At 34.3% G+C, this 20,285-nt stretch overlaps 2 protein-coding genes across 2 annotated transcripts; one reads left to right on the top strand and one right to left on the bottom strand.

Annotated features, from left to right (window-relative positions):
* Positions 1 to 6,878: 6,878 nt before the first annotated feature.
* On the bottom strand, positions 6,879 to 7,538 carry LOC140958014 (uncharacterized). Its single transcript, XM_073415420.1, has one exon. It carries the CDS (start codon positions 7,536 to 7,538, stop codon positions 6,879 to 6,881), a length of 660 nt encoding a protein of 219 aa, XP_073271521.1.
* A 3,848-nt stretch (positions 7,539 to 11,386) lies between these two features.
* On the top strand, positions 11,387 to 11,905 carry LOC140958015 (uncharacterized). The gene has a single exon (XM_073415421.1). It carries the CDS (start codon positions 11,387 to 11,389, stop codon positions 11,903 to 11,905), a length of 519 nt encoding a protein of 172 aa, XP_073271522.1.
* The last annotated feature ends 8,380 nt before the right edge of the window (positions 11,906 to 20,285 follow it).

Raw genomic sequence — 20,285 nt, forward strand, 5'->3', positions numbered from 1 at the left:
TCTTTCTCGGATTGTTCAAGTGGTTATCATTTATTGAATGGAATAAACCACAATTATGGTTGTATACTATTAGTTTTTTGACTCGGGACAACGTAGATGCTATGTGTACTAGCATGCACTTTGATCTGTTATCGACTCCATTGAGGTCATCACATGGCGAGGTTCGGTGTAGTTTCAAAATACATAGGAGCAAATGTATTGTAGTCGGGGATACACCGTTTGCCTACTAGTGAAGATATCTTATTTGTCTAATGAGTTGATAGTGCAAAAATATTCTAGCCGTAGCAAGAAATTTGTTTTATGGAAAAATGTTTTCCTAATTACACGTAAGATGTCACTATTATTACTCAAAGAGATATCACATAGTTATCGAATTCAAATACAAATCTCGATATGCCAATTGTTCTATATTCGATTGGGATATATGAGTTGAAGAACCGTACTATATGTTAATCAAAACTTAAGGTTCTTGTGGACACTATCAGTGATACATAGGGGATCATGAGACGATGCTACTAGACTCTCTTACCATGATCTGATGAATGCAATCAGACTTGAGTTTTGTCATTTTTTATCAAGGGGTTGGTGAGAAGAATGAGGTTAATTAGGATAAGCTCAAATAAGAATAAATATTATTCTAAATTACAAGAAGTTGTGAACCTACGGTTAGCTGTATCCTTGAACTATTGAATGTCACACAAGTATTGTATTTTGTGTTATCATTGAGATAATCAAGTTCAAATAGTTGGATTTTGCGACTGTAGTTTGAAGGAGATCAAATAGATTGTTTATAAAAGTGTTTATAAGTTGATTTCATATGATGGAAGTTGTGGAAGTTAGTTCAACTGCTAATTAAGTGAGGAGAGTTGAATTGCGGCGTTTTGATAAATGATTTCACAAAATTGACAACTGTTAAAAATGAATCAGTGGAAATTTTGATTTTCGAAATTTCTAATTTTCATTATATGAACAAGATTTGTATCCTCGGTACACCGGTGCTGCTTGCTCGTCGATGTGAGTTATAATGAAATCACAATGGTTTATTTAATAAATTTAGAACCTATTAATTAAATAATGTTAGTAGTTGTGACTATTATATGTGTATGTTTCTCAGGGGATATTCTAGAAGGTCTAGAATTAATTAAATAATTTATTCAAGAGTTGACTTTGTATGATATATAAAATACGAGAGTTTTAATTGATGAATGAAAATAAGAATCATAATGAGATTAGGTGTAAACGCCCGTATTTCGTATTCATATTTTAGCGGAAATATTAAAATTTTTCTATATAAATAATTATCTTTCTTCATTTATAAAATAAACATGTAAATAATTATTACTTTAAAATAACAGCGGAGGTCAACATTGTTTTTTTCCAACAACAATTTAAAATAATCCAACATAATAAAATTTAGTTTGAACGATAAAAGGTGCATAAACTAAAACGTGAGGTCCTCGGGTTTACTACTGCTGCCGCAAGATAGCTCACTGGTCTACGCCCTCCGTCTCGACCTCATCAATACCTACAAGAATCAAGTCTAGTGAGTCTAAAGACTCAACATGTATATATCGTGAATAACAAGTAAATATATCATAAAATCGCATGCAACGTAAAAATAAAGTATCTTAAAGCGTATGGTGAAAATCGTATCATGAATAATTATAAATACGTGCATATCTGAAAATCATACGTAAAAGCTTTGCTCAATAGAGCTCTGTCATGTCATATCAAAATTTTCTGATAGAGATAATGTTTCTAAGCAAGTGGCCCATAATATAACGTGAGCACCTGATTAGACTAAACCACAGTATACTGGGCGGTAGAGATCAATCACAGCCCTTGGACTGGATGTCCGTACCCATACATAATCATAAACCAGTCGTAAGTCACCAGGTGGAGAGGTCCTCGATTGCGCCTATCGACTTCCAAATCCGTAAGCATAAGGTGGCCACAAGACATATCACATATATCTCAAAAATAAACATTTTATATTTTTATGCACATAATATAATTATAACCTTATTTTTACCGGATGAGTTGGATCGCTTCCAGGCTTGCTGCGACTTACTTCTAATATGTGACACATGCAAATAATATTATCTTTGTTTAAACCTGACCACCGAATCAAAAACAAAACGAGACGATGAGGACCAACAACCTAATTTTTCAATCATGGCTTAGTACCAAACCGAACCAACATTAAATCGACATTTAACCATGATTAAAATACACCAAACATACTGAAAAATACGCATAATAACTGTAAAACACGAAAATGGGTGAAAGGAATCCAAAAACATAAAACACTCTTTCGAGATTCATTTTGGCACCTTTCACCGTAAATTCTCGTACGACCTCTAAACTCGACCAAATCACGCACGGACAAAAACACGACTTTCCTAACTCATTAAGGTAGTGTCCAGTCCAAGGCCACAGGCTAAAAGCCAACCAAGAACTCAAACCACCACCAAAACCGAACTCAAAGTTGCTGTCAAGAACAGAAATCACAGCAACGGCTATTGTGCTTGTTTTGATCAATTTATGAAACTAATGGCCATTGGGGCTTGAACCACCAACCAGAGACTCTTACAAACATCCTAAGGCATGACTTGGACCATGGCTAAGGGCTAAAAGCCAACCACAAACCAAGCCATTTGCTGAGACAATCACAGCTCCCACCCGAGAGCACTCCTTGTTGTGTAGTGTGGCGTATTGACTTGTTTTACTGTCTTGGGTCGTTCCAATGGTCATTTGATCAACCATGGCTCGATCTAGACATGATGTAGTGTTGTATGAACCATGGCTACGGGCTATGAGCCAACCACAATTCATCCAACATCTCAAAACCGAAAGTGCATAAACACAGAATTTGAAGGAAACGAAATGAACTTGTTTTGTTGTTGTGAAATTCAAATGGATCTGTGAATCAAGCTTGGAAAAACTGAGTTGGTCATGTCCTAGACATGATAAGGAAGGGTTCCAATCATGGCTACAGTCCCTAGGACAGCCAAGATTCGAACACACCCTTTAAACCAACCAATGACAGAAACGTGACTCAACATCTGTACCCGTGGGGATTTTGCTATCATCTCTTGGTTTATGCGTGTATGGACTTGAACCATTGAACTAAAAACACCCTAACACATTCTAAATTATGCCTAGAAGTAGCCATGGAAGCCTGGAACCGAGCAACATCCTGAAATCAACACAACTTAGCAAACCCGTTAAGTTGAAAACAAAAGAGTTTAGGAAAAATCTGCATAGATTTTGCTTTNCATGGAAGCCTGGAACCGAGCAACATCCTGAAATCAACACAACTTAGCAAACCCGTGAAGTTGAAAACAAAAGAGTTTAGGAAAAATCTGCATAGATTTTGCTTGGGAAACTTGCTGTCAATTTCGTGATTTAGCTTGAATCATGGTTATATAATGGTTTAAAAATATCTATAGGACTTGATTGAAGAGTCAAGAAACCATATATACATGCCTGAAATTTGTTTTGAGAAAAACAAATCAATACAACGAAGACGAGCGGCGGAATCGGAGTGAAATTTCTTTCTTGTTGTTCTACTGCAGTTCACGATTTTTAGCTGCTGTTCTTGATTGTAAGCTGCTATCTTTCTGGTGTTTTCGAGTATATGAGTGTAGGAAGTGTAAAGGATGAAGGTGAATGATATAGGAGGCGTTAAGGGGTAATATTATGCATTTAGTTAGGAGTTACATGTTAGAATTTGAATTGTTTCTTCCACCTTGCTGTATTTGATTTTATTTTTCCATTCTTGCTGGCTAATTCACGATTTCAGTAGCCTATTTCTGATATTTTCAAAGATAAAAACGTGGGTTTGCTGGACAATAAAGGTGAGTGTTATAAGGGGTGATAAAGGTGTAATAATATACATTAAGGTGGGGGTTACAATTGAAGGAGTTGAATAGCATTTGAATTGTTTCTCCTTTTCCTAACTGCCTTTGGTTTATTCTCCATTCTTTGCTGTAGCTTCCCGTTAATTTGCTTGGTTAATTAGTTGACGAAAAATTAGGTGAATTATAGTATTTGAATGTACTAATAACTAGTGAATTAAAGGTGGAGAATCATATTTTCGTTAAAGACTAATGAGGTGATTTGAATGAAATTTACTACACCTAAGAAATGTTTTGACCGAAATTGTTACTCCTTTGCATGGTATATTTTTATTTAACCTTGCATTTTACTTGTTTAAGATTTTAAACCTTCATTATGTATATTTTAATGCATTAATAAATTAATTTAGTTTAAAATCTTGCTTAGAATTTTGTATGGCATGCTTGACCTCAATTTAAGTATTTAAATGTTATGTTTAATTTCTTGAATATATTATACCTAGATTAATTCATCCTCAATTGTTTACACATTTTAATTTAAGCTTTAATTAAATATTGAACCTAAAAGAATTTATTTAACAACTTAGTTCTAATTAATTAAATAAATTCTAAAACATTCTATTTCTTTAAATTAAATTATTCCTTGACTTAAATTAAATTTAGGAATATTTTTTTATTATTAATCTTATCTCAAATTTCCAAACTCCGGTCCGGCCTCGCGTATTTACCCTGAAAAGATAAAACTAAACATCTTCTTTTAAAATAAATAAAACACTTCATATTTTCTTAAAAATTCATTTTTAATTTAAATAATAGAAATTATGCATGGCTTATACGTAATCGAATTTTCGGGTTCTACATTAGGATTATGAATTCTAGGGGTGTCAATATCAGACATGACCCACCAACCCGACACGGTTCAACCCGACAAAAAAGTTTTGGGTTTGGGGTTTTCGGGTTCGGGTCAGATCGGGTTGGATCCGATAGCTGACTCGAAAAAAATGATTAGGTTTGATTGGGTTGGGTTGACCCGAAAATTTTAATTTTTTTTAAGAAATAATTAATAAATATTGCCTACATTTTTATATAGTGTATGTCTTAAAAAAATATTTATTATATATTTATATCATAAATTTTCATAATTTAATATTTATTTTGAACATTTTTTTTATTTTTTATACAATTGTTTATTTGATTTAGTAAATATATTTTATTTTTTTACAATTAAACTTTCAAATTTAAATCATATAAACGAGGGAGATTTTGTTATTATGTGTTTAAATTAAAATATTATTATTATTATTATTTTGAATTTTATTTAATTTTCGTTAAAAAAATTCAAAATCGGGTTGGTCGGGTTGATTCGGGTTGGGGTTCGGATTGAGAACTGTCGGGTTGACTCGGGTTCGGGTTGAGAAAATTTTGAAGAGTACTATTGTTCAACCCGACCCAACCCACTCCACCCGAATTGACACTTACTGAATTCTAATAGTAGAAGGATTCCTGATCAAGAATCAAATTTATAAATATTTCATTCAATGTTGTAAATGACGGGAGGTGGTGGTGGGGCGGGGTGGTCGGTCACCGCCTACCGCCTCGGTCGCCTAGGCGGAGCTTAGGCAGTTGAATTTTTTTAAATAATTTTTTTATATAGATAATCATATATAATCATACATACGCCTAGACAATTGAATTTTTTTAAGTAATTTTTTTTTATAAATAATCATATATTATCATGCAATATAATAATAAATAGTCATCATTTTTTATGTAAGATGTGTAATTAAATAATGTTTAAACATAAAGGAGCTTCATACAATATAATATCATCTAGATAATATGAAAATAAATATGTAAATGCAAACTGATAAGATAATTAATAAAGAATCACCATCATATTAATGTTATTATGCTAACAAAGTAATATAATTACATTTAACAAAAAACTAAATTTAAATTTTAAAGTTTCAATCTACTATTAGAACAAGTACTAGACTAAACATAACTAATCATTCAAATCATCTACATATGCATCATCAAATACATTCATAATTCTCTCATCATCGGACTCAAAATCAACATCTTCTTTATTCTTATCATCTGATATATTTAAATCTTCGTCAAGTTTTCTAATGGTGATGTTCCTTGCACTCCTCCTTGGTTGTAGCACTTCATCCGCTCCCAAGACCTCCGCTACCCTTCTCCAAGCAAGTCCTGAACCTGACCCGCCTCATCTTCATCACCACCATCAACAAGCTGACCTTGAGCTTCGCTAGCTTGAGAGGATAGAAGCAAATCTTCACTCATTTCTCTTTTACTCTTATTCATAAGATTGGCATTGAATTTCACATATACAAGATCATTTAATCTTGATGTTTCAAGCTTATTCTTCTTCTTCTCAGTATGTATCTAAAAATATTAAACCATTGTTATTAATAAAAGAAATGATAGATAACATAATTTATGAATTAGTTCTCAATATTTACTCATTCAAATTCACTCTAATTTCTTTCACACCTCTATGAACTGCTTGTCAAAGAAAGAAATCTTATTGCCATTTTTTGTAAAATTGGAGTGTCACCACCATAATTGGACCACAAAGCAAAGAGGCAAAAAATAATTAAATCAAAGATGGGTAAAAAAAATACATGTACTAACATGAATAAAAATAAAAGAAAAAGGATTTACTCGGGTCAAAAGTCATGGTATACATACACCTTCTCATATGTCGCAACCACCATTTTTCCCCAAAGTTTCCAGATTTACTCTTATACTTCAACAATTCATTGCATGTCCTCATCAATGTGAAAAATTATCTCAACACAATTCAAAAATTCATTCATAACATTAGTGTCATTTGATATGCTTGAATCTTCGAAGTAAAAAAATGGATTCAATTATTAAGCTGCATAATGCAAAGGACTATCAAGTCTACCCATAGATTTCTCATCAATAATCTTCAAAATAGGATGACATTTTCCTCTTTTTGAAAGATTTTGAGTGTCATTTTTGGCTTGTTTAAGAGCATCCAATAAAAAGGCCATTAAGGGGTTTTTTGTCACCGTTAACAAGACGTAAAACTTTCACTAAACGGGTGAAAACATTCAAAACCAAAGAAACATCATTCCAAATAGATATACTTGTTACTGTCGTCTCCGCCGCTTTCCCTTTCACACTACTCCTTAACTTTGTTTTTCTCCACACCTCGGATGTAAACATGAGTCTCAATTGATCTTTTTTATCTTTGAGACTTTCCAAAGTCAAAAATGCATTAACAAATCTAGTTACCCTGGGCCTCACAATATCACCATTCTTGGTATATTTCCTCATAATAGCCAAAGTTTTATGATTTGCATAGATGAATATGGTTAAGGCCTTTGTTTTCTCAAGCATTCTGCTAAATTTGGGTAGTTTTCGAATTGCTTCAAGCATGAGGTTGATTGTATGAGTTGCACAAGAGGTCCAAAAAATTTGAGGTTGTGTAACCTTCAATAAATCCGTCGCTGTCATATTGTTTGTGGCATTTTCCGTGACTACTTGAACCACATGTTGCGGGTCAATCTCAATGATATATTTTTCAACAAACTCAAAGATATAAACCCCGGTGTGTGCCTCCACGGATTTTTCAATAGAACCAAGGAATGGAGTGCCTAGCTTGCAATTACCACATATATTCATAATGCTTCTCCTCTTGCGATCGGTCCATACATCGGTTATTATTGAACATCCATTTTTCATCCACTCTTCTTCATGTTTTTTTTATAGAAAATTTGCTCCTCTCAACTTCTTGCTTCAAAAGTGAGTCTCTTAAAAGATATTGACTTGGAGGTTTGTAGCCCCGACAGAATTGGCCAATCGCCTCCACAAGTTGTCTAAAACTTTGATTGTCCATTGAATGAAAAGCAAACCCTTTTCGTATATTCATCTAGCAACATACCCATGCACATCATTTGTAAACTTTAACTTCAATGCATCATTTATGTTTTGTTGTCTTGTCTTTGTTCGATCGATTGCGGATGTCCATTTATCAATAAGCTCGAGGTTCTTTGGCTTCTTTTTTGAAGTATCTCCTGCCACTTGACAATCATCATCATCTCCATCAACACCTATGTTTACCTTCGCCCTTTCTTCTTTTAGTTCTTCCACCTTTTGTCACTTTTTATTCTTGCTATTTTCAAGAGTTTTTCATTCTTTTTTTGTCCACATCGGATGCTTTAAGACATACTTCAACTTGTCCTACAATACCTGCAATATGATTTTTCATCCTATAAACTTCTCATTTAAAAGTCTTTTACACAACTTGCATGTGGTCAAATCTATTTTCTCTTTATTCTACGACTTCCCATATTCCCAAGCAATATCAATAGATTTTGGCTTAAATTCCAACTCTGTTGTTCATCTTTTTTCACCATTAATCTTCAATAGTAAATCAATAATAATAAGAAAACAAAAAAATTTGATTTTTGAAATCACAAAATATGAAATATTGTAAAAAAAGTATGTTAAATAATAAATATACAATACTTAATCTAAAGCTTCTTGTTATTGGCGGCGGGCGACATGCAGTTTGTGTAATGGGCTTAGTGGTTCATAGTGACGAGTGATAACCAAAAGTTTTTTTTTAAAAAAAATAGAATGATTTAAATAACTAGAGTTTTAAAATTAGTTGAATTTGACTAAGTTTTTAAAAATTGTTGACTACAAATTAAAAATGTTGACTGCCTGGCCTGACCGCCTGCTCGCCGCCTCCACCGCCTGCTCGCCGCCGTATAGCTTGGGCCACCTAACATAGCCCCTCATGCGTAGGCGGGGTGGTCGAGGGCCACCTAGGTGATAGGTGACCCCCGACCGCCATTTAGAGGTGTCTAGGCGGCCGTCTCGACCGTAATTTAGAACACTGATTTCATTAAGGGTTATATGTATAGCTTGGGCCACCTAACATAGCCCCTCATGCGTAGGCGGGGTGGTCGAGGGCCACCTAGGTGATAGGTGACCCCCGACCGCCATTTAGAGGTGTCTAGGCGGCCGTCTCGACCGTAATTTAGAACACTGATTTCATTAAGGGTTATATGTATAGCTTGGGCCACCTAACATAGCCCCTCATGCGTAGGCGGGGTGGTCGAGGGCCACCTAGGTGATAGGTGACCCCCGACCGCCATTTAGAGGTGTCTAGGCGGCCGTCTCGACCGTAATTTAGAACACTGATTTCATTAAGGGTTATATGAAACAAAACAATTTTTGTACACAAAATTTTTTCTTTTTCCTTCTTTCATCCCTCAACCAATTTTCGGCCACCTCAATTTTTTACAAAAAAAATTTCACAGCCACATCGTTGCAGGATCTCTGAAACTCCGGAAATCCAGTCTCGACACAAAATTGTTATGTCTGCCACATTGGAATTCACAACCAAAAGTTACTTTGTTCCAACCACCGTCTACGTGTAATGACTATACAGAATGATAGGTTGGTTCGCTTAAAAACTCTAGTGCGATCTAAACATGAAATTCAGTCTCCGATCGTGGACTTGATTAGACAATCAAAAGAGGAAGATCTGTTTGTAGGGAATTGCAAGAAGTGTTATATCTGCTTAAAAATCGGAATAATTGGAGCTTGCGTTAAATACGTAAAGGTAAATAAACCAAAACACGATATGAATATTATAAATCATACGATACCTAAAGAATGTTTCGAACGTCGAAACTAAAATTTTTAAATTTCCGCTACCCCTTATGTATGAGAAAATAGTACTTCAACAGTTGTATCAAAGCCAGGATTTTCTTTATCGTATGATTTTATTGTTTAAATCGTGTTGAATAAATTGTTTCTTGCCGCATAAGAATTTTTTCAGAAAATCAGATCCCTTGAAAAATGTTTTCAGAAATAAAAATAATAATAATTCGAGGCTGGTCTAGGTAGGGCGCTGCCCCTTTCAGGTACCGCTGCCCAGGGCACTCACTGCATGCCTAGTTTTAAATTAAAAAAAATAACACTGATACGAGCTCGAGTTCTTGGGCCCGAGAGAATTTTCTAAATTTTCAAAAAAATTGGGCTAAATAAATATTTTATGAAAATATGGTCGAATTTACCATTTGAATACATTTTAGATAAAATTATGGATTTTTTTATAAAATAAATAATTAGAATTTGATTTTAATAATTTATAGTAAAATGACTTTTAAAAAATTTAATTACTTGAAGTTAAATAAAAGTGTTTGTTTAACATATTAATTATGACAAGTAATGATAATTTACAAGATACATGATTGTTGATAATATGTGACATATGAATTTAATATAATATTTGATATTGCATTGTAAAAAGATGATCAAGAGTAATGATCAATTTGTTAGGTGTGTATTAAGATATTTTTTTTAATTATTTGAGACTTATTTAAAGTAAGTCTAGTTTATAACCTATTTCCAACCTTAAATTTGTATCCCAATGTGTAATGTAAATTTAATATAAATATTATATTTAGTGAGAAATCAAGATTTAAAGATGGTGGGTCCAGATCCTCAAGAGTTTTGAAAATCGAAGACATGTAAAATTTTGGAAGACTGTGTAATATTGCATTCATATCCTTGCATCTACCTAGGTTTTAGACATGGATCCATATATGACTCATATAAATCAATTAGCTCTCGGTTGTTGATTTTTTTTATTATTTATAATATATATGATATGTTATAAATAATCAGTATGTGTATTATTATTAATATAATAACAAGAGTTGCGTGAATCCGACAAGCTTATAAACAAACTTGGTACGATATTTTAAAACTAATTATGAGAGATTTTTTAAATTAAAATTCCTCATTTTGGATAAAATTTAAAATTTAAATCAAGTTCATTAAAACGAAAATAAAAAAAATTAATATTTCCTTACCTTCTATCAACAGTGGTTGCATGATGAATGCTACTCGCAGTCAGTGTCTGGCTCATACTGTTGGGGAGATTTGGACGCCAGAAAGTTGTGATTTCTACTGACATGCTTGATGTGAATTACGTGGAAATTCTATGACTTCGGCTCACATTATTGGAGGATCTCACGACGATCGTCCATTAATGTTCAATATTGATGGGCCAGACTCGACATGTGAAGAGAAATGAAATCATATTATTGGGCCCCCCTCAACTGTGAGGCAAAATTACGTGAGGGTTGTAAGGAGTTACAATTGGGCTCTGATTTTTGAAAATTATGATTCACTGATATTATCCGAGATCATAATTTAACAATCGGGCCTTGCATAGTCATTAAGGAAATTGGATTTCCCATTTTCATCAGAGGACGATGAAATTTCAAAATAGTTGGAGGAAATTCGTGAAAACAAAAGTCCATATTTTACGTCTTATAAAATATTTTAAAATAGTTAGTAACGTTTATTATGTTTCTATTTAAGTATATTTACGATGTCATGGCGAAATCTTCTATGTTATACTCGATAAAAACAAGCTAACATGACCTAACTATCATGACTGGCTCAAGAATTTAATAATTGTTTTTAATAATGAGAAAATAACATATATGCTCAATAAAGCTCCTCCGAAAGAGGCTGCTGCCATTGTCTCTGCTCAGCAATTGGCTAAACTTGAGAAATGGTGGGTCCATGATCAACAAGCTAAGAGTTGTACGCTTGCTTCTATGTCAAACGAGTTACAAAAGAGGTTTGAGGAAGTTGTAAATGATGCTGAAATTTACGGACACCTACAAGAGTTGTATAGTAAACAAAGACGTCCGCTAAGACATGCTACCGTCCAGGAGCTCATGACATCACGTTTGCGAGAAAGGGCTTCGGTCCATGAACATGGTGTGAGGAAGATTGGGCTCATCGAGAAGCTAGTGGGCCTGAACTTTGTTATTCCATATAAATTGTCTACAGACATTCTACTGTTATCACTACCGTCGTCGTTTGATGGGTTTGTGGTAAACTTCAATATGAACAAGTTGGAGGCCAGCCTTGAAAAATTGGTCAACATTCTTACTATCTATGAAGCAACCATAAAAAAAAGAAAAACATGTTTTCCTCGTGGGCTTCTCGTCTGAGACAAAGAAAGGCCGAAAAGAGAAGGGGAAGAAATGTTTTTCTCCTTCAAAGATATACAAACCAAGTAAGAAGCAAGCTTCCAAATACTTCTAAAGGGCCCGCAAAGCCCGATAAAGTAGAAGATGTTTGCTTCCACTGCAAGAAGCCTGGACATTGGAAGCATAATTACAAGGAATATCTAGCACATAAAAGTTCTGACAATGATATGTTTTATATTGAAGTAAATATCTCAATTAATTCAACTTCTTGGTTATCAGATACTTGGATGTGGATCTTATATATGCAATGATTTACAGGCGATAACAAGAAGTAAAAGGCTAATGGATGGTGAGACCTCTTAAGGATGGGCAATGGAGCAAGTGTTATTGCAAATACCATAGGAAACTTTTACTTAATATTAAACAATAATTTTAAGTTGTTTTTTAGAAATGTTTTATACGTTCAGATTTGATTAAAAACATTATTTCCATTTCTATAATTGATAACGATGAAGTTTTTTATTTGCTAAAGATGTTTGTAATACTTATAAGAATGAATGTTTAATTGGAACAAACGAATTACAAAGTGATGTCTATAACTTAAAAATAAAAGATATTCTAACAAACTATGTCCAAGTAAACACAATATCAACAACAAACAAAAGAAAACAAGATAATCTAAATTAAGTACACTAATGGCACGTTAGGCTAAAACATATTTCTCAAAGAAAGATGCACAAGTTAGTGGGAGAGAGTATTTTTAACATGTCAGTAATTAACTATCTTGAAGCATGCGAGTCCTGTCTGAAAGGGAAGATGACCAAAGCCCTTTCATAGGGAAAGTCAAAAGTACACATGATCTATTAGATTTGATCAATATAGATGTGTGGCCCGCTAAGTGTTAGCACCAGATATGATCAATCCTACTTCATTACCTTTACTGGTGACTTCTCGAGGTATGAGTATGTTTATTGAATGAAATACAAATATGAAGCTTTTGAAATGTTTAAAGAATTCAAAGTTGAAGTATAGGAAAAGTATTAAAACACTTCGATCTGATCGAGGTAGAAAATACTTAAGTACTGAGTTTCAAGACTACCTTAAGGAGAATGAGATTCTCTCAGAGTGAACTTCCCCTGCCATACCCCAGTTGAATGGTGTATCAGAACGTTGAAATCAAACATTGATGGACATAGTTCGATCTATGATGGGATTCACTGAATTGCCGCAATCTTTTTGGGGATTTGCACTTGAGACTGCGGCAATGTTGTTAAATCAAGTCCATACATAGGTAATGGATAAAACTCTATATGATTTATGAAGGGGGGAAGCCAACCAAGTATTCTTTCTTTAGGATATGGGGTGCCCTATTTATGTGAAGCAGATAATAATAGAAAAATTGGATAGTAGGGTCAATTCGTGCTACTTTGTAGGATATCCAAAGAATTCTGCTGGATACTATTTCTATGATCCGAATGAAACAAATGTGTTTGTTTCAAGGAATGCCACATTCTTAGAGGAGTTTATATTCGATAAAAAATACTGAATATAGAACTCGAAGAGATTCGGGAACCACCCACTTCTGAAATAGTATAACCCAAACCTCAACAGTCAGTTGAAGAAACACAAGCTCCTAGGAGATCAGAAAAGGTCTTAAGGTAACCTAAGATGATGAGCCTACTTTTTGAAGAAGGCCAAGATGAGCTCATTTCTGGATGTGATACAAGAAATTTCAAAGAAGCATCTTATCTGATGTTGATTCATCTAAATGGCTTAAATTCGTGCAGTCTAAGATGAGCTTCATGTATTCTAACCAAGTATGATCCTTAATAGATCTACCTGAGGAAATTTTTCCCATAGGAAGCAAATAGATTTACAAAAGGAAACTTGATGCGGATGGGAAGGTAAAATGATATACTCAAAGACAAGATATTGACTATGAAAAACTTTTTCTTCAGTCGCAATGTTCAAGTCCATTAGAATAATGCTAGCCGTAAAATCATGATATGACTATGAAATATGACATATGAATGTTAAGACAACGTTCCTTAATGGCGACATTAATGAAGAGATTTATATGTCTCAACCTGAAGAATTCACATCAATAAGATATAATCATAAAATATGCAAACGATAGAGATCCATCTATGAACTCAAACATGCATCAAAGAGCTGGAATCTCAGATTTGACAACACTATCAAATAGTTTGATTTTCTCAAGAATCTTGAGGAACCTTGTGTATACAAGAAAGTCAGTGGGAGTGCAGTGACATTCCTAGTACTTTATATTAATAACATACTGCTCATTGGGAATGATGTAGAAATGTTGTAGTCAAATAAATTATTGTTAGCTAACAAATTATCTATGTAGGATATGAATGAAGGATCTTATGTATTAGGAATACAAATCTATAGAAATAGATAGCAGAGGATGCTAGAGCTCACTTAATCCTAGGGATGGCAACTTTCCCCAAGGGTTTGAGGCCCCGCGGGAAAACCCGAAACGGGGATGGGGATCCCCGATTTTTTCGGGTTTGGGTTCGAGTTCGGGGATTTTTTTAAATCCTCGATGTAGTTCGGGACCGGTATGGGATTACTATCCCCATCCCCGAAATCCCCGAACCCGCCCCGAAAATAATATCGATAATAAAATAATATTATTATTAGTATTAATAATATAATAATTATATTGTATTTTAAAATATTAATAATATTATTATTATTGTTAATATTGATATTGATATAAATATTGATATTATTTCCAATAATAATAGATAATAATAAGTTTTGGTTTGAGAAAATCTCCGAATCCGTCATCGTCTTGCCATATTAATATTTTTGAAACAGGGATGGGGGTGGGGATGGGAAGTTGATCCCCGAAATTTCGGGTTTGGGGATTCTCCGAACCCGAAAAAACGGTGATGGGGCGGGGATGGGGGTGAGGATGGAATTCGGGGATGGGGGTGGGGATGGCAAACCCGCCCTCGCCCCGGCCCATTGCCATCCCTACTTAATCCACTTATATTGATACCATACTGATGAGGTTCTATATGGAAGAGTCTAAGAAAAGATATCTCCCAACGTGTCATGGTATGATTCTATCCAAGTCTATGTACCCTAAGACTGACGATGAGATAAAAACCATGGGCCGTATTCTATATGCGTCTGCTATAGACAGTATAATGTATGATATGATATATATTCAACCTGATATTGCTTATGCACTGAGTGTCACAAGTAGATATTAATCGAATCATGTTCCATTGCGTTGCAAAGTTGTGAAAGACATTGTTAAGTATTTGTAATGCCCGAGAATTTTATGTTAATAATCTGAGATTAATGATTATGAATTGTTGCGATTATAGACGGACCGCTCCGAGACTAGAATTTGAAATGCGTGAGTTTGGCATATGTGGAATACAGCAGACTTAGCGCACATGCGCGGCAGAGAGGCGCGCATATGCGCGAGGATCATGTGCCGAGGCAGAAGACCTCGCGCATATGCGCGAGAAGAGGCGCGCATATGCGTGAGCGTGTGAGACTGCCAAATGCCGAGACAATAGGTCTCGCGCATATGCGTGGCGACAGGGCGCGCATATGCGTGATAAGTGGAAATGTTATGCGACGAGACATCATCGGCGCATATGCGCGAGACGTGTTGCACCAAGAGGGAACAACCTATCCTCGCCATGCATATGAGATATGAAATTGATTCATTTTCCTTCTGATTGGTAGCAAAGAACCGAGAAAGCTTCATGAAATACTCCAGCTTTTTATTCTAGGAATTTGAGTGTTATACGAGATCCGTCCGTCATAATTTCAATCCGAGTTTTGTACTGTGTTCCTCTCGTCAACGGCTTCAACAGGACGTAATTTTTATTATGTTCTTGTATGATTTAAAAATATGGTATGGCATGAATCATGATAGGATTGTTATTATTTGTTCCTGAGATTGTTGTAATCGTATAATCGAAATCAGAAGGAAGAACGGACACCGTATGAAATTGTTATGATTTTTCAGATTTGATTCGATTGAGATTATACCGATTTGAGAATATCATATTGGGTTTTTTATCGATTATGAGTTATGATTGTTATCTGTTGATATTATATTGCTGGGTATATCGAGATTGTGCTGTTATGCCGTAGAAACAGAATTAGATTGAGTTCTTATTACATCCAGTATTGGTGGGGTTGTATATTGATAATGTACTCATCAATAATGTCATTGCCATATTGAGTGTTGACAGCTTCGAATTCAAGACTTCGACTTCGTCAGATCGACAAAAGAAAGGTATAAATCAATGTTAAATCGGGAATATACGACTCGAGTTAGATTCGACTTGAGTTTTCCCAAAACCATATACTTTATTTTATTGCATTGATGTTTGCAATTCATGAGATTGATATGCGTAGTATATTGATTTATAGCAAAGCATGAGTTAGAGTCTTGGGCAGATGTGCCTAGTCTTTGGCAGAGCCTCCAAGACACTGGACTTTTGGTGTATCGATGTGCTTAGGAGTAGATCGACTCTTATTGCAGAAAATCAATACAGAATGCCAAATTTTGGGAATAAGAACGTACCACCATCTAGCCAAGAGAGTAGGTGGAAGAAGGTTGCGTTCTTATTCGACCGGGATCCCTAGATTAGAGAAGAGTCGAGTCAGAGATTATGAGTCCAGAGTTTGATTTACAGTTTTCTATCGATTCATGTCTTTCAGATTATGATACATGTTATTGATAACTATTATATGCTTTTATATCTGTTATATGATTGCATGTATACGTTGTTTATATTGGGAATATATTTCTCACTGGAGCTATCCGGCTGTTGTTGTGTTTGTATGTGTGCATGACAACAGGTGGGATAGGATCAGGGTCGAGAAGAGGATGAGAGATTGAGATTAGCATTGAGATTCGGACCCGAAAATAGAGTTGTTTTCATTACCTGATATGTATTGAATGAACAGTAGTTGTTATGTACAAGAATTGTATTAATGATCTAGACATTGATCTTGTATATGAAATAAGATCTATTTCATATGTTGTGCACTCGTGTATGTTAAAAAAAACAAAAAAAATTATGACCCAGTTTACTTAATTGATACATTTGATCCTAAACTGATGAAGAAAATGAATTAGCATCCGGGTCCCCATAGTATTTGAGAAGAATAAATAATTTTTTCTTGGTCTACAGGAATGGAGAATTTAAATTGGAATGCTATACTGATTCTAACTTCCAATCAAATGTAGATGATTCAAAATCAACATCTAGATTTGTATTTTAACTCAATGGTGTTGTTGTCTTTTAGAAGAGTTTCAAGCAAGACACCACAGCGGATTTAACCACTGAGGCCGAATACATAGCTGCATTGGCTGCAGCAAAAGAGGCTGTTTGGATGAGGAATTTTTTTCAAGAGTTGTGTTTCATTCCTCAAAAAGTTAATCTAGTCTCATTCTACTGCAACAACATCGTTGCTGTTGCGCAAGCAAAAGAACCGAGGTCTTATCAGCGGTCCAAACACATACTGAGGAAGTCTCACATAATCTGGGAGATTATGGGAAGAAGAGACATATCGATATAAAGAGTCGTCTCTGTAAACAACATTGCTGATCCACTGACGAAGCCCCAGCCAGGACCATTGTTTGAGAAGCATCGTAAAATAATGAGCCTAAGATCTATGGGTAGTTGGTAATAGGCGAAGTGAGAGATTGTTAGAGTAGGTGCCCAGCGAGCTAATTTGTGATTTAAGCTTTATTGACTCTAATGTAAAAACGATCTTTATTTTAATAATATTTTATGGTTTTATCCAATTATGACATTTACTTTATCTATTTACCCTTGTATGTAGTATAGATAAAGTCCTTGAATGTATAATAGTTGCCATGAGATCTACTTCGCAATGAAAGATCATGAAATTTATTAGAAAGTGTACTATATATTATAAACAGATTTCTAATCAAATCAGCCTTCTCAAATAAGGATAAATATCGCTTGAGCTCGAAACTAACATCTGTGATGTAAACGCCATGTTTCATTGGTAATGACATTGAGATGTCTATTCATACAGATGAGTGATCATTTGATGATGCACTGAACAACCCTCCCACGGACTGTCGAAGTGAATATCACTTATCGAATGAAATAGTCTTCGGCTATGGTTGTACATCATTAGTCCTTTGACCTGGGAAAAAGTAGATGCTCTATGTAGTAACATGCATTTTGATTCGTTTACTGACTCCATTGAGGGTCATCAGGTGACGAGATTGAGTGTTGTTTTGAAATATGTAGGAATAAATGCAATATAGTCGGGGATTCGCAGTTTGCCTACGAGTGAAGATATCCTATGTGATATGATGAGTTGATAGTGCAAGGAGTCTCTAACTAGAGCAAAAAATGTATTTTATGGAAATGTATTTTCCTAGTTGCACATATGATTTCACTATTGTTACTTAAAAATACATTACATCGTTATCAAATTTAAATGCAACTCTCGATATACCAATGATTGCATATTCGATTGTGATATATGAGTTGAAGGAAATGTACTGTACGCTAATCATAAATTAAGGTTCTTGTAGATGCTATCAATGATACCTAGGGGACCATGATCTGATAGGTGCAATCAGACTTGAGTTCTGACATTCTTGATCAAGAGATTGATGAAAAGAATATGGCTATTTAGGGTAAGTTCAAATAAGAATAAATGTTTTTCTGAATCACAAGAAGTCATAAATCCATAGCTAATTGTATCCCTGAACCATTGAGGGTCATATAAATATCGGATTCTGTGTTCCCGTTGAGATAGTAAAGTTCAAGGAGTTGAAATTGACGACTGTAGTTTGAAGAAGATCAAACAGATTGCTTATAAAAAAATTTATAAGTTTATTTCATATGATGGAAGCTGTGGAAGTTTGCTCAACAACTAATTAAGCAAGGAGAGTAGAACTGCATGTTTTGGTGAAGAAGTCAACAAAACTGACAACTGCCAAAAATTGATCAGTAAAAATCTTGATCTTCGAAATTTTCTGTTTTCATTATATATATGAACAATATTTGTTCTCTCGGTACATCGACGCTGTCTGATCATCGATCAAATTATAACTAGTTCACAATTATTTATTTAGTAGATTTAAAATCTACTAATTAAATAATAATGTTACTAGTGATGACTACTATATGTACATGATTTCATGGAATATTTTAGAATGGTCTAAAATTGATTAATTGATTTATTAACAATTAATTAAGAAATTAAATAATGATTAATTAATTATATATATATGTCTATACATGTATATATGTTTATATTTATGTGGCATAGATGTATTAATATAAATATTATATATATAATACAATATCAAGAGTTGATTTTACATGATATATAAACACATGAGAATTTTAATTAATGAATGAAAATAATAATCCTAAAGGGATTATGAATCCTAATAGGAGAATGATTCTTGATGTGATCATGAATCAAAGTCTATAAATATTTCATTAAGAGTTATACGAAACAAGACAATTTGTGCACACAAAATTNCGAGACATCATCGGCGCATATGCGCGAGACGTGTTGCACCAAGAGGGAACAACCTATCCTCGCCATGCATATGAGATATGAAATTGATTCATTTTCCTTCTGATTGGTAGCAAAGAACCGAGAAAGCTTCATGAAATACTCCAGCTTTTTATTCTAGGAATTTGAGTGTTATACGAGATCCGTCCGTCATAATTTCAATCCGAGTTTGGTACTGTGTTCCTCTCGTCAACGGCTTCAACAGGACGTAATTTTTATTATGTTCTTGTATGATTTAAAAATATGGTATGGCAGGAATCATGATAGGATTGTTATTATTTGTTCCTGAGATTGTTGTAATCGTATAATCGAAATCAGAAGGAAGAACGGACACCGTATGAAATTGTTATGATTTTTCAGATTTGATTCGATTGAGATTATACCGATTTGAGAATATCATATTGGGTTTTTTATCGATTATGAGTTATGATTGTTATCTGTTGATATTATATTGCTGGGTATATCGAGATTGTGCTGTTATGCCGTCGAAACAGAATTAGATTGAGTTCTTATTACATCCAGTATTGGTGGGGTTGTATATTGATAATGTACTCATCAATAATGTCATTGCCATATTGAGTGTTGACAGCTTCGAATTCAAGACTTCGACTTCGTCAGATCGACAAAAGAAAGGTATAAATCAATGTTAAATCGGGAATATACGACTCGAGTTAGATTCGACTTGAGTTTTCCCAAAACCATATACTTTATTTTATTGCATTGATGTTTGCAATTCATGAGATTGATATGCGTAGTATATTGATTTATAGCAAAGCATGAGTTAGAGTCTTGGGCAGATGTGCCTAGTCTTTGGCAGAGC

The sequence above is a fragment of the Primulina huaijiensis genome, chromosome 14 (genome assembly GCF_012295235.1).
Source record: "Primulina huaijiensis isolate GDHJ02 chromosome 14, ASM1229523v2, whole genome shotgun sequence".
NCBI lineage: Eukaryota > Viridiplantae > Streptophyta > Magnoliopsida > Lamiales > Gesneriaceae > Primulina > Primulina huaijiensis.